The sequence below is a fragment of the Nicotiana attenuata genome, unplaced genomic scaffold (assembly GCF_001879085.1).
Source record: "Nicotiana attenuata strain UT unplaced genomic scaffold, NIATTr2, whole genome shotgun sequence".
In the NCBI taxonomy this organism is placed as follows: Eukaryota; Viridiplantae; Streptophyta; class Magnoliopsida; order Solanales; family Solanaceae; genus Nicotiana; species Nicotiana attenuata.
In genome coordinates, this window is record NW_017671255.1 from 195,101 (window position 1) to 215,736 (window position 20,636).

The 20,636-nt window shown below is 34.6% G+C and overlaps 2 protein-coding genes across 2 annotated transcripts; both read right to left on the reverse strand.

Annotated features, from left to right (window-relative positions):
- Nucleotides 1-8,647: 8,647 nt before the first annotated feature.
- LOC109207083 (mitochondrial Rho GTPase 1-like) lies at nucleotides 8,648-15,898 on the reverse strand. The gene is made up of 14 exons (XM_019369967.1): nucleotides 15,421-15,898; nucleotides 15,191-15,323; nucleotides 14,500-14,649; nucleotides 14,241-14,417; nucleotides 13,875-14,126; nucleotides 13,409-13,477; nucleotides 12,593-12,648; nucleotides 11,850-11,931; nucleotides 11,162-11,373; nucleotides 10,894-10,963; nucleotides 10,490-10,602; nucleotides 9,581-9,731; nucleotides 9,247-9,433; nucleotides 8,648-9,086 (listed from the first exon to the last, which is right to left on the reverse strand). Exons 1-14 carry the CDS (start codon nucleotides 15,624-15,626, stop codon nucleotides 9,013-9,015), a joined length of 1,932 nt encoding a protein of 643 aa, XP_019225512.1. The 5' UTR covers nucleotides 15,627-15,898; the 3' UTR covers nucleotides 8,648-9,012.
- Nucleotides 15,899-16,113: 215 nt separating this feature from the next.
- On the reverse strand, nucleotides 16,114-17,276 carry LOC109207076. Its single transcript, XM_019369959.1, has 2 exons — nucleotides 16,569-17,276; nucleotides 16,114-16,410 (listed from the first exon to the last, which is right to left on the reverse strand). Exons 1-2 carry the CDS (start codon nucleotides 17,274-17,276, stop codon nucleotides 16,114-16,116), a joined length of 1,005 nt encoding a protein of 334 aa, XP_019225504.1.
- Between the last annotated feature and the right edge of the window lie 3,360 nt (nucleotides 17,277-20,636).

The window sequence follows — 20,636 nt, forward strand, 5'->3', positions numbered from 1 at the left end:
CGAAGCCATAAGGTTATTCTATATCAGTTGTTTTCTTCTTCGAATTCACTGCTTTATCTTTTACAACGATCCAACTATATATTTGAGAGAAACTTATTAGAAAGGTACTAATAAGCAGGACGTTAATGAAAGGCTTTTTTTCTTTTAGTTCGAGTCTTAATGATTGAATTTTCTATGCTATCATAGTGGAGGGATTAGTGAGTTATTGAGAGTTTTAGTTTGCTAATTTAGTTTGTAGGAAGTAGAAACATATCAAGAAAGAAATGATGGCAGTTCTTGTCTTCCCAATAATTCAAGTTTACATTCATCATGAATCAATGGAAACAACCAAATTAAAGCATCGCTCAACAGCCTCCTTAATTATCTTATTATCAGTTATCAGTAATCTTTGGTATCAGCTTGGCATTGACTACTACAAACTTATCTGAAGCATTCTAGTGATGAAGTTGAAGAAGATGCGGATTTGTTCTTTTAGTAACAATTGTAAGATAGATTTTGTTAAGCAGTTATTGAAGATTAATGGAGCAAAATGTAATCCCTACCTACCTATGGTAGTGAAGATAACATGAAATAATTAAGATGCATACAAGTGAAATAATTAAGATGTTAATCCACACGCTATCATAATAAATAAATAAATAAATAAGAAAATATTCCTTGTTTTTTTTTCCTAGCGCTCTCTTTTCTTCTTTCTCTTATGTATTCTATAGTCCATATCCCATTTGGTCGACATAAAATATTGAAAGATCCATTTTGGATATGAAAGGAACCCCCAATTACTGATCGCCTTTGAAGCAATTCAGGATTTTGGGAATCATGAGGTTTTCTTGTCTTCTTCCAACCAATAATACTCCCTACCCTACTTAAGCTGTAGGAACCATTTCTCGCCATAAAAAACATTCTACTCGATCGGTTCTTTTTTTAAATTCTTTAGGGCAAAAGGGATCTGCATGCATGTGCTTAATTGACGTATAATGTGTGCAACTATATGCAAGTAATTCAGTCAACTAAGAATATGGACCTCAAGCCATCTACAGAGGCACCAAATTAATTCTCCCTTTGAACTAAAGCCGTTTGCGGTCCGTGAATAATTATAGCTAGAGCTTTCCTTCGTTCTATCTTCCTCTCTTGTAAAAGAGATTAACAGCATGATTTCCTATACTGTTTCAATAATGTCCGTTTTCTTCTTCCTTTTTCTAAATGGTTCACATAATCAGCTTATATATGTGTTTGGATGGGAAATAATCAAAGTTGTTCCCTGTTAGACGATGCTGGAATCCTCATGTTTATAGAATTTAAAAAAAGGATTTACGTTATGTACATTAAACTCCCCCTTCTATTTTCTTATTTACTTTTAGCATTTTTGTACACCCTTTGAGGAAATATTAATAATAGAGTATGAGTTATTTGACTATATTGGCCTTATTAATTCTTTGATTTCCCAATCTTTTTACTTCATTTCAGAACCTTTATTAGAAGAGTAGTAAGGAAAAAAGAAAAAATAATAATAATACTTCTTTCTTGATTTTCTAAAATAAGCATTTGGAACATTTATTTTTAGGAAAAGTGACAAAAAAGTATCAGCACGAGTATAATCTAATATATTATAGTATGTTTGTTACTATTCTTATCAGTTACTAAGTAATGTCTATCATCCATTTTTAATATTGTCAATGCATAAAACCTAAAGCTCCAAACAAGATACATCCGAGGGGAACATGAGTACTGTCCTAGATTATTTGTATGTTGTACGACCAAGATTTAGAAGTTGTTCAAGTTTCATGACTCCGTATCTGTTACAAAGAGGAGACCAAATAAAGAAGATTTGAAAGACCTGATGTTATGTAGCTAAAAAGGACAAGGTCATCATCTTTAGGAGGAAGTGGAGCAGCACGAGTTGGGAGAGAGTGTGGAAAATAATTGGTGCATTTTCAGTCATCTCGCAGGACAAAGCTGTTTTTCTTCCTTCAGCGCCGGAGAATAGCTTTCGGGTTCCTATTGGCCTTGCATCTATTCTCCAGAATGATTATCCATACCTTTACCGTGCTTGAGCAAATTATGAAGTGTTTTCCTGCCACTTGTGTGTGCCTTTTTGTGAGGTTATTCTTTCGATATTTCGTACTCTCCTTTTATATAGTAGATTGTTTATCTCCGCCTATAAATATAGGTCAATTGATCGAACTAAGTTAATTATTTATGTTTCATTTCGTATACTTCTCTTTTGTTGTCTGATTTATTGTCGTTCAAGATATGCTTTGTTAGCTTTTGCATGACACATGATTATTTCGATCCTAACACCTTTTGGTAGGATAAGTTTTATCATCTCTTACTCAACTATCTTTATGGATGATAAACTCCATGTAATGCGTTTCACCTGGTCAAAAGAGATAAAGTCTTTGAAGGTTGTGAAGTGTCGACGTTATGACGTATCAACCTGACCCCAAAAGGTTGAAGTCATGTAAAGAAGGCAAATTGTCGTCAGGGTCGAGGCGGCTTAATTGAAGACGAGGACGAGCATCCATCCTCGGCGCGTAGTAACAGTTAGTTTAAGAATTTAGATTCCCTAGAGAATATTCTAGTGAACATTCCTTTTTGTTTTACTATTTAGGGTTTTGCGACACATGTACTCTTATAAATAGGAAGAGATACGATGTTGTTCTAGAGGGAGATCGAACATTTTTTAAAAAGAACATCAGTGACATTCTCTGTGAAGATTCTCCCTTTATTGAATACATACAAAGTCTAACTTTACATCTCTTTTCATTCATCCTTTCTTTCCCGATCCAAGAAGAATCAAAATAATCAACAGCTTATTATCATCTATCATTGTCAGAAAGCTTAGTGGAAAATCTTACCCCTGTCCGGTGAACTTTGTCTCATTCATTACTTAAAAGTCATTCTTAGCTCACAAGTTCAATCCGAAATAATTAAAAAAATTGGGGTATTTTTCAATCCTCTTATATGAACTTCTAGCTCCGTCGCTAAGAAAATATAGCTTAAATATATATTTAATATGCATTACATTAAAATAACAATCATAAAGATAAGGTAATTTTAATGGACTCTACTTACTTATTCTACTTATAATTTTAATGAACTCTAATTACAATTTATAATATATATTACATAATTTAAGTTACAGCTAAAACCATAAAAAAAATATCATATAATAAAAGAGTATTGAATTGAGGAGGAAATTGAAAATGCAAGGGCAAAAAAGGTATTGTGTACGATAAAGGGGGGAGAATGATTATTGTTCAAAGTTGAGGGGGAGTTTGATTTTTAACACAAAGTTGGGGAGGGTAAATGATTTTCACCCGTATATATTTTATAAACAAAACTTGATTAGGCCAGATAATTAACTAAACGTGAACATTTAAAGTAATAAAATTTTCAATAGTGTATAGGTATATAAAAATCACAAACAAAAAATAGCAAAGAATGGTTCCGTAAAGAACACAAGGTCTGTCGATTTAAGTGCACCTTACATATATAGGTGTAAGCAGTTGCCCTTGGCTTTGCTTGTTACAAGAAGCTAGAATCAGCTTGTATATATTACTAGTTTATTTAATACATTAACCTCTCTAAGTTACTTTCTAAAGCTTAAAATTTAGTCGTTTTAAGACTATTCATAACAGGATTTAATTAATTCTGTTAAACGATCGACAACTTTTTCATGTGATAATTACTCATGCTAGTTATTGCACGACATATTCGTTAAGGCATAAGCTTTAACCTCTCTTTCGATTTCTTTCCTTTTGGAAAGGGGAGGTCTCGTCCCCAGAATTCGAGTAATATTACTTTTGGTACCTTCAGTTTACTGGAAAAAAATTTGATAATTTTGACAAAGACCTTTCATAGATACACTTGATTTCCCAAAGACCTTTTTTGCCGTTGGAATGTATTGATTTGTGAACAGGAAATTAGCTCTTATAGATCTGATTTTGTCATTTTATCATCCTGGATAGAATATTAATAGATTAGTGGCTCATGATCAACTCATATTCCAATTATGATCTTTAGGTCTGTCCAATTCAAATCTTTGAACAGATATATCTGCCCTTAGATTGCGAATTGGAGACAAAGTATTTATGCAAAGCTGCAACAAAATCCTCCAAATCTCCCAGCTTTATTCCCCTCCCCACAATACTACAAAATAAAGTCATATAGTGTTTAGACTTTTATTCTGTGATCCTGGTCTCCGAGATAGACAGTTTTTCTTATCCAAAATCCAGCAACATCTTGTCTTGGCTCACGGAAGAGCAAACCAAGTTTATCTAAATCAATTCTACAGAGTTTGCAAATATTATCAGATTGGTGTTTGTTGAAGAGATAATACATACGGGTTGTAACTTGTAACTAATCCATTTCGTTGTGAAGCAACGAACCCACAAGCTGAATGTTGTATTTCTGTCAAATCGTTTTCTATCACTTAACAAAAAAATTGGAGTCGAAATGTGAGAGAACTTCGGACTTTTACAGCATTATTACTTGTGTAGCGTGTCTTCTACAACAACTACGCCGCAGTGAATTTTTCAATATTTCAATAGGATTATTGAAGTTCAGTCTTTACAAATATTGATGGCCAGACCGCCCAGACAGTATATGCGAATTAAATACTGAAATATTCTCTATGGTTAGATGGGGTAGATCTTACATTCTGAACTTATATCTTGGTGTAACAGTCTACTAATGACCAAAATACTGTAAGCAACTACTGCCCATACTTCCCATCTCGCAGAGGGAACAAAGAGCTATTATATTACCACTGGGAAGAAACATTTGCTCGCATGTAAATATTATATTATATCACAGTAATATTTCAAGTGAGAGTTTATTGTAACATTCAAGAATGATATTAAAAATGATTGTCGCAAGATATTAAACTCTAAGAGTCCATATAAATACATGTAGCTCCAACTCTTCGGCTAAAAAAGTAAAAATTCCACGGGCCCCATTTAATCTATACCCATATTTTTAAAATTATTTAACCTATACCCTAATTTTGACGACTACAGACCAGTCGTCCCCTCCTCTTCTTCCTCCTACGACCTATGTGCTCCTTTCTTCCTCCTCTTCTTTTTCACTTCTTCTTCTTTTCTCTCTCAAATACATGAGACTCTGTGTAAGTATTATTGATTGGATATGAAGTACACAGTCATGATTTAGCACTAGGATATGAGTTTTGAGTTACAATCACCATTAAAGGAACTTGAAAACTCAAATCAGTAATTGCTGTCTGAAGATCAAATCTTGAAATCATCTGTATATTTAAATAAGGAGTTGAATGAACATATACAACATTGATTTGAAGATTTTAACTAGAAGTAGAAAGAAGGAAACTCCATTAAAACTGTTTGAGTCTCGAGTTCAAATTTTCGAAGATTTTGCTATTGCAATTTCAGATTTGTTAATTCAAAATTATTTGACTGAAATCCTTGGACCTGCATTCCTTATTGGAAAGGTGATTGAACATTGTCCGGGAGCGTGAAACTCGAAGAAGAATCCGTGACTTAATTAATGAATGTCTTCAAAGATATGAGTTTGAAGTTTGGGACTGCAGGGCCAAACTTCAGACATTACCAGGTTAAACTTTGTCTGAAGTTTGCAACTATCAGGCCAGACTGCAGAAAAAATTATCTGAAGTTCAAATATAACAAGTTGATTTTGTCTGACGTTTGCACTACAAACTGAAGAACTTCAGACTAAATTGTCTGAAGTTTGCACCATAAACATAAGTTTTCCCAATTGCCTTTCCAAGTCAGGCCAAGCTTCAGGCGAAAATAGCTGAAATTTTGCTTTGATAAAGCCATACTTCAGGCAAAAAATTCTGAAGTTCAAACTTTAGATTTGTTGTATTAAATAAGCTTCCAATGGTTCGGCCTTGTTGAGAATTGACTCAAAGCTTTGTTAATTAGCCTGAAGTTTGCACTATAAACTGAAGTTTGCCTGATTGCCTTAGCAAGTTAGGCCAAACTACTGCTTTGATAAGGCCACACTTCAGGCAAAAAGTTCTAAAGTTCAAACTGACATAAATTTTACACTTCAGGCCCGTATGTCTAAAGTTATCCGAAAAGAGAGTAGACTTATAATTTTTTGTGCAAAGTGGGTATAAGTTCAATGGTGACCCCAAAACTGGGTATAGATGCAAGTCCCCCGCTAAAAAATATGTTTAATTTGTTGAATGCCACATAACGATTAGTTGAGACTTTCTTTCAAAAAAGAGAAATTAAATTTAGGATAATGAGTATATTTTTAATCACTATTCTAAATCTAGAATTTCCTTGTCTATTATAGTACACACACATCTTCACAAACTTAATTGTAAGAATATCATTAACTTTTTTTCACTTATTTATTGTGCATACTTATTTGGAAGGAAATGACATATTGCTTTGTAATTAAATATGTTTACATTCTTGTCCTGCTTTCATCAACATACTTTGAAAACGAAGTAAAACAATTTCCCTTCATTATGAAAATTGATTTACCTTTTTGAAATGTAAATTTTGCAATTTAATTTAACAAAAATATATTAAAAGCCCTTCAATTTGAGGTTTTAAGAAGAAAAGAAAAGGTAGTACAATCAAACATCTCTATTAACAGTATTGTTTGTTCCGATATCTTTAAGCTTTTATTATGAATGGTTGTTATACATCTATAACAACATTTGATATTTAAATTTTTTTTTACTGTTATAGACAAAATATCAGAAAATTATTTTTTCTTTTTAAATGTTACATATAAAAGATTAAAAAAATTGTTAAATTCAAAATCTCAAAAGATATGCATATCTTACATATTAAATATTTAAAAAGCTAATACATTATTAACATACTCATAACTAAATGTACAAAAAATTAAATTCTAAGGCACACATTTTAAATCTACTATTAAAATTAAATTTTTTCAAGATTGATGAAAGAATTCTAAAAAAATATATATGCAAATCTTCGAATCTTAAGCATTACACAAGATGGAAACTTTGTCTAATGAAAAAGATTGTATGTCCAGATCTTCAAATATCAAACATTGTGCATGATAGAACCTTTTGTGCAATGAAACAAAAAATACAAGCATATCTTTTAATCGAATTAAATAAAATCTTTAATTATGGAAGTATGTACCAACATATATTTTTATTATAAGTGGTGCACTAAAGTTTTAAGAATGTTGATCAAATTAAAATCTTTAGGCTTATTAGTGGTAATCTTAGAAATTCTACATGACTGTTATAGATGGGTAATTTTACAAAGAGCGTACTGCTATAAAGATGAATGTTGTTGTTACAGGTAAAAAGTTGCTATAGAGAATATAACATAAAAATCGTTCTAAAAAAAATGGCTTTTATAGTGAATGGTTGTTATATAAGGATGTTGTTATAAAAAGGTCATACTGTATCAAATAATCGCATAAAATTATAAACTACTAGTAGTAGTAGCATACTCAAATCACTGAACTCTTGTTTCAACTACACTTTCTATGAAGTTCTGTCAACTAGGGGTGTTCAAATAGAACCGAAAAATCGCACCAAACCGAGAAGTCAAACCAAACTGATTAAAAAAACTGACTAGGTTTGGTTTGATTTGGTTTGGTATTGAGTGAAAAAATCCGAACCAAACCGATATATAAATATATAATTTTTATATATACTTTTACGACCTTATATAGATTTTTCTTTAAAAAATGTCTAGAAATATTTGGGTTTTCTTATGCTATGTAATATTTAATAATATGAAGTTTTCCATTTTTATTTACTTTATATAATGGGTCGTGTCATCATTTTCTTATCAAATATTATTGAAATGAGTCAAGCTCTTTATTCTTTCATATTCATATCATATGTCAAGATCTATTAAATTCTTATATCTTTTTAGAATTTGAAATGGTATTTTGATAATTTAATTTAAATAACATATTTTATTATTTAGGTATCGTATTGATTATTATGTTTAATTATTAAATTCAATTAATCTTGAAAGACGAAAAATTATTGTTAGATGACTAAGAACATAACTATCATGTGTTACTAAAAGAAATTTCCTATAAGAATATTTTTATAGATCATATGTTCGTAAGTTTTTTTCAATTTTTAATAAACATATAATGTATTTATTTATCAAAACTTTAACAAAGTAAGATTGAAATAATATTCATGTAACAAAAACCCCGACAAAACCGAATCAATCCAAACCGATATAGTTGGTTTGATTTGATTTTGATAAAAACCGAACCAACCCGATCCATGTACACCCCTATCGTCAACCAATGATCCTTTTTAAGAGTCAAATTGTATTCTCTCTTCTATTTATATATTAAACAAGTCCAATTCTAGTATCCTATTGCGTCTATCCATTCCTATCAAAATTCCCAATACATTGGTACTCGTGGATCATGGAATGCACACAAATGTGTGATTGTGCACCTGTGTATTTTTTAAAATATTGTTACATATACAGATAGATATATAGAGAGAGAGGCACATTTAAGATTTTAACTCATTAGAAAATTTTGTAAAATATTGAAGTTCGTTGTGTAAATGTGTTTTGCCCTTTTGACTTATTCATAATGAAAAAGTCGATTTTGAAAAAAGAAATGAGAAAATAAATTACCTAGATTCCCAGAAAAACCAACCAAATGTTTAACATTTCCTCCAAAAACCAATCTGAATAGGCAACTTTTCCAAGAATTATTTTCCCAAAGCTTTTCTAATAATGATATCCAGTCCAAATGCCACCTAAATATTACATTACTAATAAACTGTAGATCAAAAAAGGTAATTCGTGCTTTCTAAAACAAAGTGTGAAGAAGGAAAAATAGCACCTAGCTGATACTTTCAACAGGAAATGGATAAGACCAGATGGACAAAATTGAAATAACCTTTGGAAGAAGTCTGAGCATATGTACAAGGACATTTAGCTAATTCTCTAGTAGAGATCAAAGGAATAGCGGGGAAACTTTCTTATTGAGTTGAAAATTAACTATTGGTTCTCCAGTAGAACAGGACATTACCTAGCTTGAGGTATTCTTCCGTGCAGCATAAGATCGATATGCTGCCAGTCCAACTACGGCAACAGCAGCCACAACTGCAATTTTTGAGTTAAGAATTAGATGGTATGCAAACATTTTATTTGAAAATTTTCGCTCTAATATGCCATCCTATCTGCAGGGCCAATTTTCGTTATTTCAGTTCCATTTTGTACTTCTCTTTGGAGATATCTTTAGGGGTATTAGAGTCAAAAGTACCTGAAGTAAACATGAGAGAGCGATTAACAAGGTGACGATATCGCTTCTGGCTACGTCCAACTTCAGTTTCAGGAACACTTAAATGAGGGTGCTCTGCAGCAGTGACAATTCTATTGAACACACTATTCAGATCTCTCTCCTTTACACTTATGTGAATAGGTGCATCTATTCCAAAACTCTGACATATCTGAACATAAATTGATTTTTTTATCAAAAAGGCATATATGGAAAGCAAAATCAAGAAATCATAAAATCGTTTATGTAATTTTTTTAAAAACACAGGGTACATTAAATTTGAGCACAAAATATAACACAATGAAACCACTATAAATACCTTTGCTGAATCCTTTATTGCCATTGGATATGAATCAAGATCGTCCTTTGCAGCAACAAATAGACAAGGCATCATGAAACCACTAATTTCCCCTCGCCTTGCCACAGTCATTAGCAATTCCGATGCTCTTTTTAAAGAATATTCATCCGAGCTAAAGGGAAAAGAAAGTTTCCACACAAAAAAAAAAAACATTATCATGACAAAGTTGAAGAAGAAAGAACCTCTCACACCCACAGTATATGAAACCTAGCAGTAAGCATCAACAGCACTTGATTATTGGGAAAACCCCCCATAACATAGTAAGAGAGAAGATATGAAGTTAATACCAGATGGAACCATGACTAGTCTGTAAATGTCATACATATCATGGAGGGGGTTCTTCTTTGACCGCAAGGGTGGGGAACAAAACTGTGATTAACCATTAAATAGACCCAACAACATATAAAACGGTTAAAACCAAAGAGCCACGATAATGTGCCATCTAATTGGCAATATACCACTATGGGTGGATTAATCTAGGATCCAGTATAATATCAATTTTTAACCAACAAATATACAGTCATATAATCATGTTGCATCACAGCAACAGATGCTTCTGCTAGCTGATTTTGTACAACTTTAAAAAAGATGGAGCCTATGAGCAGTCCATACTCCTGATGGTTAAAGATGTGTTTGTGTGTACACATCAGTAGTTGTGATTTCCCAAAATAATGTTAGCATAAGAGAGAGGAGGGCCTTACCGAAAAGAAATGTTAGCATAAGAGAGTTGCATTTGTAAGTGAAAGAAACACAGGGCTTTTCACCCCCATAAAATTTTAAAACAGCCTCTCTATCCAAGCGATGGTATATAACAATGAATTCAACTGTACAGAAAAGCCTTTAGTCTAATTCAGATCTTGCATTATTCACCTGTCATATACAAACACTGCTACATCACAAGACGCCAAAGATTCCTTATTAGATAGAAGCATCTTAACTTCGTCTTCTGGAATCTCCCTAAGTACAAGAGTTTTCTTAGTTCCCTGCATAAAAACCATGTTTAGTATTATGGGAACGTACTTACATTCAATCTCGAGAGAATTCAACAAGGGAATAAAGTTGTAAGTGCAATGACTCTTTTAATTTACAGAGGATGGGTATCCATGCATCAAAGAAAAGCATAAGACTCTTCTAATTAACACTATGCATATTAATAGGGAATCATTTGAGCAGAAGCTAAGATATCATATTTGCAGCACACAGGCAGACAAGTGTTTGAAAGATCAAGTATAACATCCTATCAAGCCAAATGATAATCTTCTGAGAGCACTTACCCCAAGACGGTCAACAACATTAACAGCATAGTGCTCGTCAGTTGTCGCCGCATAATTTTCTGAGAAAGGCCTTTGGTGAACAAAAGTTATGCATCAGAAATTGCCAGACAAAGAATAGTAAAGAAAAATGACAAAGGGAGATATGGTCATTTGCCTGGCCAATTAGGAAATGGAGATCTGCCCATAATATTAAAACTGGATGTTTCTAAAAGCCATTAACAAGAACTATTAACAAAAGCAATTCACTAGCTTAAGTTCAAATAGATACCTTCCCAGTAATGACTTCAGCAAGGCCGATTTGCCAGATCCTTTAGGACCAAAAACAAAGCACCGGTAAACATTTCGATCTGTCTGTTGTTTCTTTCGATCGACTGATCTTCTCCTGGTAAGACGGAGAGCTGCTGCAGCACCACAGTTATACCCGATGTATATCAAGTTGGCCAAACTTTGAGCTGGTTCCAGCAACGTCATAAGAGCCCACTGGTATTGATATCGGCATTAGCAGTTTGGATCTTTAAAGAAAATGCCTTAACAAAAATTATTTTTGCTCCTATAGAGTGTGTCAACTAGAATATGTAACATTATAGGCATTGAATGTGAAATAAACCAGATATAGCAGACTAGCACAATCCCTTTTATTAATGAAATCATAGAGAGCAAAATATATAAGCTCAATATCCTAATGACCCTTCTACTCAGTAGAAAAGAATTTAAAAGTGAAGTGAAAACAAGATCAATCAAATTTTGAGTTGCGATCCACCTACTACATTCGAACAAGTTAACTGTGCCATGAATCTAAGGAATTACAGCAAGGGGAGGCATATTTCCAAATAATCTAATTCTGAAAGAAAATAATATGGAATCTGTAGGAAGTAATTTTAAAGAGTTAGGAAACCCTCTTGACAAATGCAACAACCAGGGAGAGGGGGATGAGAAAGAAAACTCGAGGTACGAACCTCAGACAGGAAAGCAGAAAGAGACAAGCCCCCTAATGGAGTTCTTTCCACAGCATCCTTGTAGGGAGTTTCACCCCAGGGACTGCAATTTTTTCAAACATAAAAAAAGCCAGGTTAGCAATCAGCTCAAAGGGGAGGGTGGGGGTTGGGGGGGGGGGGGGGGGAAGAGATAGAGAGAGAGAGAGTCGAGAACCCTTCTCGTCATACGATTCAAACAAAGAGCATCAATGATAATGACAAATATTATTTTACAGAACCTATTAGAAAAGAAAAAAGATAACTGAAATGAGAAGTGTCTAAATTAATCTGCAAGCGTTATTCAACTTATCCCTAGTAATATCAAAAGACTGAAAATTCACATCCTCACAATTAGCTGCACACAAATTACTCAGAGCTACCATATCTAAGGATAACTTTAAGGAAAGACTCAACATCCTATATGAGATTCACGATAGATGTGTTACAAGTCTGCTGAAGTCTGTCTCATTCGATCAAACTTAATGTGTCAAGCAAGAGCATATGCATATTTGACAGATTTCTCGTCAAAGTCTGAAATAATTATGTAAGCAACCCTTTGGCATTTAATGGATGTATAAGTGAAGCAGCTTCCATCAATGAATGGACAAAATTTGTAATAGTAATTAGTAGTGTCCTAATAATTCACATTCATTAGCAGGAAGTGCGCAACAAAGCCGTCCAAATGTAGAGACTTCACAACAAAGAGCTCACAGAAACCAATTTACCTTTCTGGTGCAGTTGAAAATAGATCATCAAGCTCAGAATTCCTAAGGACTCCATCCTGCATAAAACAAAGATTTACAGATTTAGGAACAGCGGACAATAAGTGTAAGATGTCTGGTATTATCAAAAGACTTAAAAGGCTTAGCAAAAGTATTTGCATAATCATTCCAGCCTTACTAGTCTTCATAAACTTATTACCATCCTAAAGAAACAAGACAAGGGAAGAGACAATACACTGCAAATTGACACAGCTTAAATATGGAATCAGTATTGCAGTCAAAAACGGATAGAGCTCCTCTTTCATCCAGAGATAAGGACTGTAATGAGAGATAAAGTTCTAAAATTCTTTCCATATCATGAAGGCTATTTATGGATAAGTTCTTAGATCTGCCAATGAGCTGAGTGTGAATCTTATAGAAGCTGCGCATTGTGTTTGACCGTTTTCTACTGACTCTTTATTATCTTCAAGTTTGATTTTGGAATCTTAAAAAAAGGAGGATAATTGGAATTTGGCTCAACTCATTAAAATTCCTCAAAGTTCAATTTTACATTTATAATTGAGTGAAAATTACATTGTGACTATATAATTGTTCCTTTGTCTTAAGAACATTCTTTTTGACTTACTGTATCACAGATTGTCCTTTATCTTTAGTACCATTTAGAGTTCTGGTGAGATCAATTCACTCATAGATTACTCAGAATAAGCCCACCCCTTACCAACAATGGACGCATAACATCATTTATCAAGTCATATTAAATACATGGAAAAAAACAGTCATATACGACAAAATGCATGAAAAAACAGTGCACAAGTATACTTTATCAGTGTCAAATGTGCTGAAGACCCCTTTCAAGAACTCCACTGCTTCGCTGGTCAACTCCAGACTCTGCAAGAAAACACAACATTGGTGAGAAGGGAACTGACAGAAAGACAGTGAGCCGCTAAAAACAAATATGAATATACCACCGGAGTTTTTCTGGTAACAAACAATATTTGTGTCAGACAACTTAAACCTACGAAAAAAGAAGCAGCACTGGAACGTAGACAGTTCCTATAAACTGATCCTTGATAATTTTCCACAATCAGAAATGTGAATAAGGGTGCTGATTCACCATGAATCAGAAACTCTAAGCAAACCAGGTCAACCTATTATTGATATTCCCCATGAATTTTCCTTCTAGCATCTATGCCAAAGTTCTTCCAAACACCAGTCAACTATAACCATAATAATTTCTTGGACTTTAACGAGTGTCATAATAGTCATCTGCTTCATAAATAGTCACCTGATCAGGAGCTTTTTTGAAAGGTATTGAAAGGTACTCATCCTTCAGCTTAATTTCATCATTGTACCCAAATTTCCTTAACACGGTCCAAGTGGTCTCGAGTCGACCCTTCTCTATAAAAAGTGCATGAAGAAAAAGAAATCCTGTCAATGTGAGCCCCATGTCATTTACACCTTGAGGTAGCTTCTCCTGTACTACTCTCTTGACACCCACTATTTCAGCAGGCTGCAGGGGAGCATTGAAGCACTTAATCTGCCAAATTTGATGGAACACGAAATGCTAGAGAATAAGGTTTCTTGAAATAAAAAACTAAAGTAAGTAATCAAATGTTTTAACAAATTAGAGGACATCAACGTGAAGAATGACCTGAAATTCATTAAGCTCTTCATCATTGAGAGCATCATCCATGTCATGGTCACAAAGGATAAATATCCGTTTCAATGCTCTAACACAACGGGGTTTAAGAGCCTGAGTTTCATGATCAAAAAGTGGAGCTGTTGGATGAAGTACAGCTTTCTGAGCATAATAGAACACTTCAGGTACCTGTAAAGGTTAAAAAAAACATCACACTACTGAAATATAAAACATCTGCAAGGAAAAGTTCCTAGTGACAAGTTGCACGCACCTGAACTAGGTTTGCCGCAGAACATTCTATGCAAGTCTCAATCTCGCGGAACTGTTGCATGATTGGAGCCATCACTTGCTCTAGATTCATATGATGCTCCTCATCTCGCTTATCTAGCTTACAGCCAACAACAATTACCGGCACCTTGATCTAACCATGGTAGAATGCACAGAAGTCACTTTCTCATATCTCAATACATACCACAGAAGTACACTACCCATCCAAAAGAGTTACAGTGTGATACTTAATCGACTTGCCATAAAGATGATATTTGGAATAACAATGAAATTGCATTAACAAAAAGGAACAACACTTTCCAGAAAAAATACTTTAAAAATACTAAAACTAGCTGGTGACCATAGACATAGTCCTCCATGTTTAAGAAAATAAAGTAATAATCAATCCATTAACAGCAAAAGGCACGTAAAAAGGAATATATGCTCCCTCTCAAGATATTTGGCACTTTTCTGGAATTAGTGAATTTGACCAGTATTTTTTGAATGTATTCTTTCACCATCCGATACTCAATATTTTTCTGTAGCTTCTGACTATCTAAATTTTACGTTTGAAAATTGAACTAAAATATATTCGACTTTAACTTCAGGGTTTGACACACTAACCATGGAAAAAAAAGCCAAACAAATTGGACACAGATGGAGTAAAATAGGTTGATTGGGAGGGGGGAAAAAACCTCTAAGCGACGAAACTCGTAAAGCCAGAAAGTAGTCAAGCGATTGAGAGTAGAAGGTTGATCGCAAGCATAGGTGAGGACGACAGCATCAGCTCGCTTCAATTCTTCAGCAACCTTACCTCTGCTCTCCAAACTACATATCATATCCAAACAATTCATCATAATATGATAACTTTCATGAATAACCAACAAATCAAGTATTCAAACTCCAAAAAAAAAGCAGTAAGAACCTTGAGGAAGTGTCAATGATCGTAACAGGAACATTATCAGGATAGAGATCGGCGGGAAGTCGAGTCGGAGGAAGCACCGGCGGAACTTCCTCCGGAAAAGTTTCAGTGGCGGCAGCGGTAATGAGGCTTGATTTGCCGGTGGCGCGGTCGCCGACGACGACAACGCGGACGTTACTACGGCCGCCGGAAATTGAACCGCCGAGCATTTGAATCGATGATGATTGAAACAACGTCGTGCACAATGTGGTGATATATGGTGGATTTTGACACTAGAAAATGGGAATCGAATCAAAATATATACTTAACTATTTAACTATTTTATTTTGTCTTTGTTTCTCTGGAATTTCTGTTGGTTTACCCAGTTTTTGAAAGAAATAAGTTAGTAATTTAATGGAGTACTGTACGATTGAGGTGTGCAACTACTATATGGAATAGTGAGAAGGTAACTGTCGACTGTCTAATCCATGGCGGATGGATTTCTTAGGATTTGGATCTGAAAATTACCTGGATTGGACTGCTAGCCCACTACGAAATTGGATCATTATTCAGGGTAAGATGGGTTGGCCCAAATAGATGGACTTTCCGGGAGAAATTCAAAAAGAGAAATTTTCATAAACCACTATCTTTTAGTAGTAATTAGCCATCTATAGATATCATTTGCTATATTACGGATTATAAATACTTTTTCTGTGGTTATAAGGTTTTTTCAGAAGTTAGCTTAAGGTGAATTTTTCCTTTACCCATAACTGCAGCTGTAGTGGAGTTACCCATGTAGACACACTCGCCATCAGCAGATTCCTCAAAGTCGTGAAACAGCTCTTTGTTGGCGCGAAGATGCCTTGAAGCGCCTGTGCCCAGTATCCGGTCAGTCTTGTTAGCCACCATGTTTGCCTCAACAACTACAGCAATGACATCACCATCCTCAGTAAGGTTGGCTTGGACTGGAGCTTTTCCTCCATTCTTTGAGCTTTGTCCTTGTCTCTGGTTGCACTGAAAAGCCTTGTGACCAATTTTGCCGCAGACATAGCAAGGTTCTTTCTACTTTTGAATATGGCCCTCCGGCTTATTGAAGTAATTCTGCTTCTTCACATGTCCTTTCTTCTGGCCTTTCTTCTGTTTTCCTTTAAACCTATCTTTCACAAAAGTACTAGAAGATTCCACAAGGTTAGCTTTAGAAGAATTAAGAGAGAGAGAGATTTCATCTTATCCTTAAGTTGTTCAGACTCCTCATCTTTGAGACGGTTTGCTTTCTCAGTCCTCATGTGACTGATTAGTTCTTGAAGAGTTAGGTTTTTCTTCTTGTGTTTTAGTTGATTCCTGTAATCACTCCAGGAAGGTGGAAACTTTTCAAGCAAAACATTAGCCTGAAGAATCTCACACATCTCAATGCCTTCGTTCAAAACATCAGCAGTTAAGTTCTCGTAGTCGTGAACCTGTTCCATGATTGGCTTGTCATCAACCATCTGACACTTGATCCACTTTCCAACGACATACTTCTTTTTTCCCGCATCATCAGCACCATATTTCTTCTCCAAACTGTCCCATATGACTTTAGCGGATTTATAATTTATAAACAAATCAAAGAGAGGGTTAGTCATATGGCTAAGCAGATGCCCTCTTACTGTTTTATTATCCTTTTCATATTTCTTCTTAGCAGCATCATCAACAACATCAATATTAGCAGCATTAGAACTATTAGCAGCAATATCAGCAAGAGGATCGCTAAACAAAACATAATCAACTTCTAATTGTTCAAAGAAAATTAAAAGTTTCTGGGACAAACGCTTATAATTATTTCCATCTAAAGGCTCAAGCTTTGAGAGATCAGGAAGTGTTTTATTCAAAGTGGTGGCCATTAGTCAATATTATATGCGAAATCTCTTTCAAGTTGTAAGGAAAATCAGTAGATAATATTGACTAAGAACAACAAGGAAAGAAGACTACAACTTATCAAAAATACTGTGTCGTGGCAAGCCACTGCCTTGAAAGCGATTTCGGCCCGACTGGGTGCAAATCGTTAAGGCCGGTCGCTCCCCAAGGTTCCACAGCACCTCCAAACACGTGCACTCGTGGCTGGAAGTTTAGAATTTGCACAAAATAGTTGCCCAGGAAGAAGAGAAGATGAAGGTATTTTATGTGTTGGATAATTCACAAAGAAGACTAGGAAGAAAGGAATGATTAGCTAGATAAATTCTTGGTTAAGAAAATGAGTGATTATGATGGCTAATTCATAACCTATTTATTGGAAATTAAGGAGGTTGCATGTATGACAAGTGTCGAGAGACTTTTGACACTTGTCCCATTATGTTAGTCCACTTGGCTCCAATATTGACAAGTGTATCTTGTCTTCCATGCATGAAGACATATGGTAGATTTGCATAGCCATTTGTCAAAGCCATTCAACACTTGGCTTTAAGGCTTCATGCAAGAGGCCACTTGGAAATAGATAATAAACTCATGGCTATTGGTTGTAAATGGAATTTCAAAAAGAAATTTTTGACTTTGCATTATGAATAATTCCAACAATCCCCCACTAATGCAAAGCCAAAAATAGAACAATTCCGGGCAAAGGAAGGAATATGTACTTAAGTGTCAATATCTTTCGATTTGAATTGACACGTAGTGAAATGAGGCAACAACTAACATCCACAAAGTAAAGTACTCTTGAACTGAATGGACATTAATTGAGACCCTCACAACACATACTATATCCTTAATTTTATGCAAACTCTGCGATACTAACAAAGTGCTTTTATGGTCATGCACATACCTTGGGTCTCATGAGTGCTCTAGAAAGACATCCCAAGTCTTTTATAAAAGGCGACCGCACCTTTACACTCACGTAGGTAATTCCATCAAGTCTATCTACACATAGACTACCTTAAGGCTATGGAATCATTAAGAGCACAATAAGCTCAACCTTATAAAGCACTACCACACGCCATAGGGATAGGAAATGTAGTGCATATTGAGGTCTCATATGGCTTCGTTTGACCACAAACGGATATCCACCATACTTCCTCAATCTATGGGCTTTAGCCCCATCTCCCTTGACGTTTCAAGGATAACTCTCCTTGCCAAACCCTTGGTTAAAGGAACCGCCAAATTTCTTTCAGATCTTACATATTCCAAGGAAATAACACCATGTTTCAACAACTGTTTTACCGCACCATGCCTAATGCGGATATGTCTTCTTTTTCCATTGTACACACTATTTTTGGCAATTCAATTGTTGCATGTGAGTCACAATGTAGAGAAACTAGTGAAGCTTGTCTTCCCCACAAAGGCACATCTGCCAATAAGTTTCTCAACCACTCGGCTTCTTGCCCTGCCAACTCAAGAGCAATGAATTCAGACTCCATAGTAGATTGTGCTATACAAGTCTGTTTTGAAGACTTCCATGAAATAGCACCTGCACCCAAAGTGAACACATAGCCACTAGTGGAGCTAACTTCATCATTGTCAGTAACCCAGTTTGCATCACAAAATCCTTCTAAAACAGCAGGAAATTTATTAAAATGCAAACACCAATCCATAGTACCTCTCAAATACCTTAGCAAACGATGAAGAGCATTCCAGTGTTCACTACTAGGGTTGTGAGTATATCTACTCAATCTACTAACATCATAAGCAATATCAGGTCGTGTATAATTCATGAGAAATATTACACTACCAATTATCTTAGCATACTCAGTTTGAGAAATACTAGATTCCTTATTCTTTTTCAAGTGTATGCTAGGATCATAAGGAGTTCTCACAGGTGCTACATCAAAACAATTAAACCTTTTCAACATTTTCTCAATATAATGAGACCGAGACAATGAAAAACCATTAGAAGTTCTTTTGATTTTAACCCCTAAAATCACATCTGCTTCTCCAAGATCTTTCATTTCAAATTTAGAAGACAAAAAAATCTTAGTTTCATTAACAACATTCACATTAGGGCCAAAGATTAACATGTCATCCACATACAAACATATAATAACACAATCTGATCCTATCATCTTGGAATAAACACAAGTATCAGATGCATTAACAACAAAACCATTATCCACTAATGTGCTATTAAACTTTTCATACCATTGATTAGGTGTCTGCTTTAGACCATACAAAGACTTTCTCAATTTGCATACTTTATTCTCCTGTCCTTGAATCATAAATCCCTCAGGTTGAGACATATAGATCTCTTCCTCTACATCACCATTTAGGGAAGCTGTTTCAACATCCATTTGATGTATTACCAAATTATGAATAGCGGCTACAGCAACAAGAGTTCTAATAGTCGCTATCTTAGTCACAGGAGAATAAGTGTCAAAGTAATCAATGTCTTTCTTTTGATTAAAACCCCTAATAACAAGTCTAGCCTTATATTTCTCAATTGTACCGCCAGGTCTCAATTTCTTCTTAAATATCCACTTGCTACTTATGGGTTTACAACCATTAGGCAAATCACACAAGCCCCAAGTATGATTAGAAACTATAGAGTCTAATTCACTTTTAATGGCCTCTTTAAAAAAACTAGCATCTATTGACCTCATTGCTTCACTATATGTCTTAGGGTCTTCTTCTATTAAATAGATTGATACTAATTCATCACTCAAAACATCAAGATCAATATTTTCAGTCAAAAAGTAGTAATAAAGTCAGGACCAAATCTAGCTTCAACTCTACGCCTCTTGCTTCTTCTAAGGTTATTTTCATGCTCATTAGCAGTAACACTAGAAGAAGGCACAATATGAGAATTAACATGCATAAATGTAGAAGCATTATTAGTCACACCACTAGGCACATTATTTTTCAATGGAAAAACATGCTCAAAAAATTCTACATCTCTAGATTCGCAAATAGAACTATCATTCAAAGACATAAATCTATATGCAGCACTATTTTGAGCATAACCGATGAAAATAGCATTAAAAGTCTTGGGGTCCAACAGTTACTTGTTTAAAATCAGGTAGACCAACCTTAGTCAAACACCCCCACACTTTCAAAAATTTTAAGTTAGGGGCAAACCCTTTCCATAACTCATATGGAGTTTTATCTAACTTCTTATGAGGGACTTTATTAAGAACATAACATGCAGATAAAACAGCTTCCCCCCATATATTATCAGATAAAACCGAACTCAAAAGCATAGAATTCACCATTTCCTTAAGGGTTCTATTTATCCGTTTGGCTACACCATTTTGTTGGGGAGTATAGGGAGCACTAATCTC

Bases quoted from the DNA above. Each gene is read 5' to 3' on its own strand.
- LOC109207083 (XM_019369967.1), bottom strand. From the start codon at position 15,626: ATGCTCGGCGGTTCAATTTCCGGCGGCCGTAGTAACGTCCGCGTTGTC. The intron at 11,932-12,592 runs GTAAATTGGTTT...AAAAAATTGCAG, and splicing joins TTTTCAACTGCACCAGAAAG to TCCCTGGGGTGAAACTCCCT. The intron at 9,732-10,489 runs GTGAATAATGCA...TTTTCCCTTTAG, and splicing joins GCAGTGTTTGTATATGACAG to CTCGGATGAATATTCTTTAA.
- LOC109207076 (XM_019369959.1), bottom strand. From the start codon at position 17,276: ATGGCCACCACTTTGAATAAAACACTTCCTGATCTCTCAAAGCTTGAG. The intron at 16,411-16,568 runs GTACTTTTGTGA...AAGGCTTTTCAG, and splicing joins TAACCTTGTGGAATCTTCTA to TGCAACCAGAGACAAGGACA.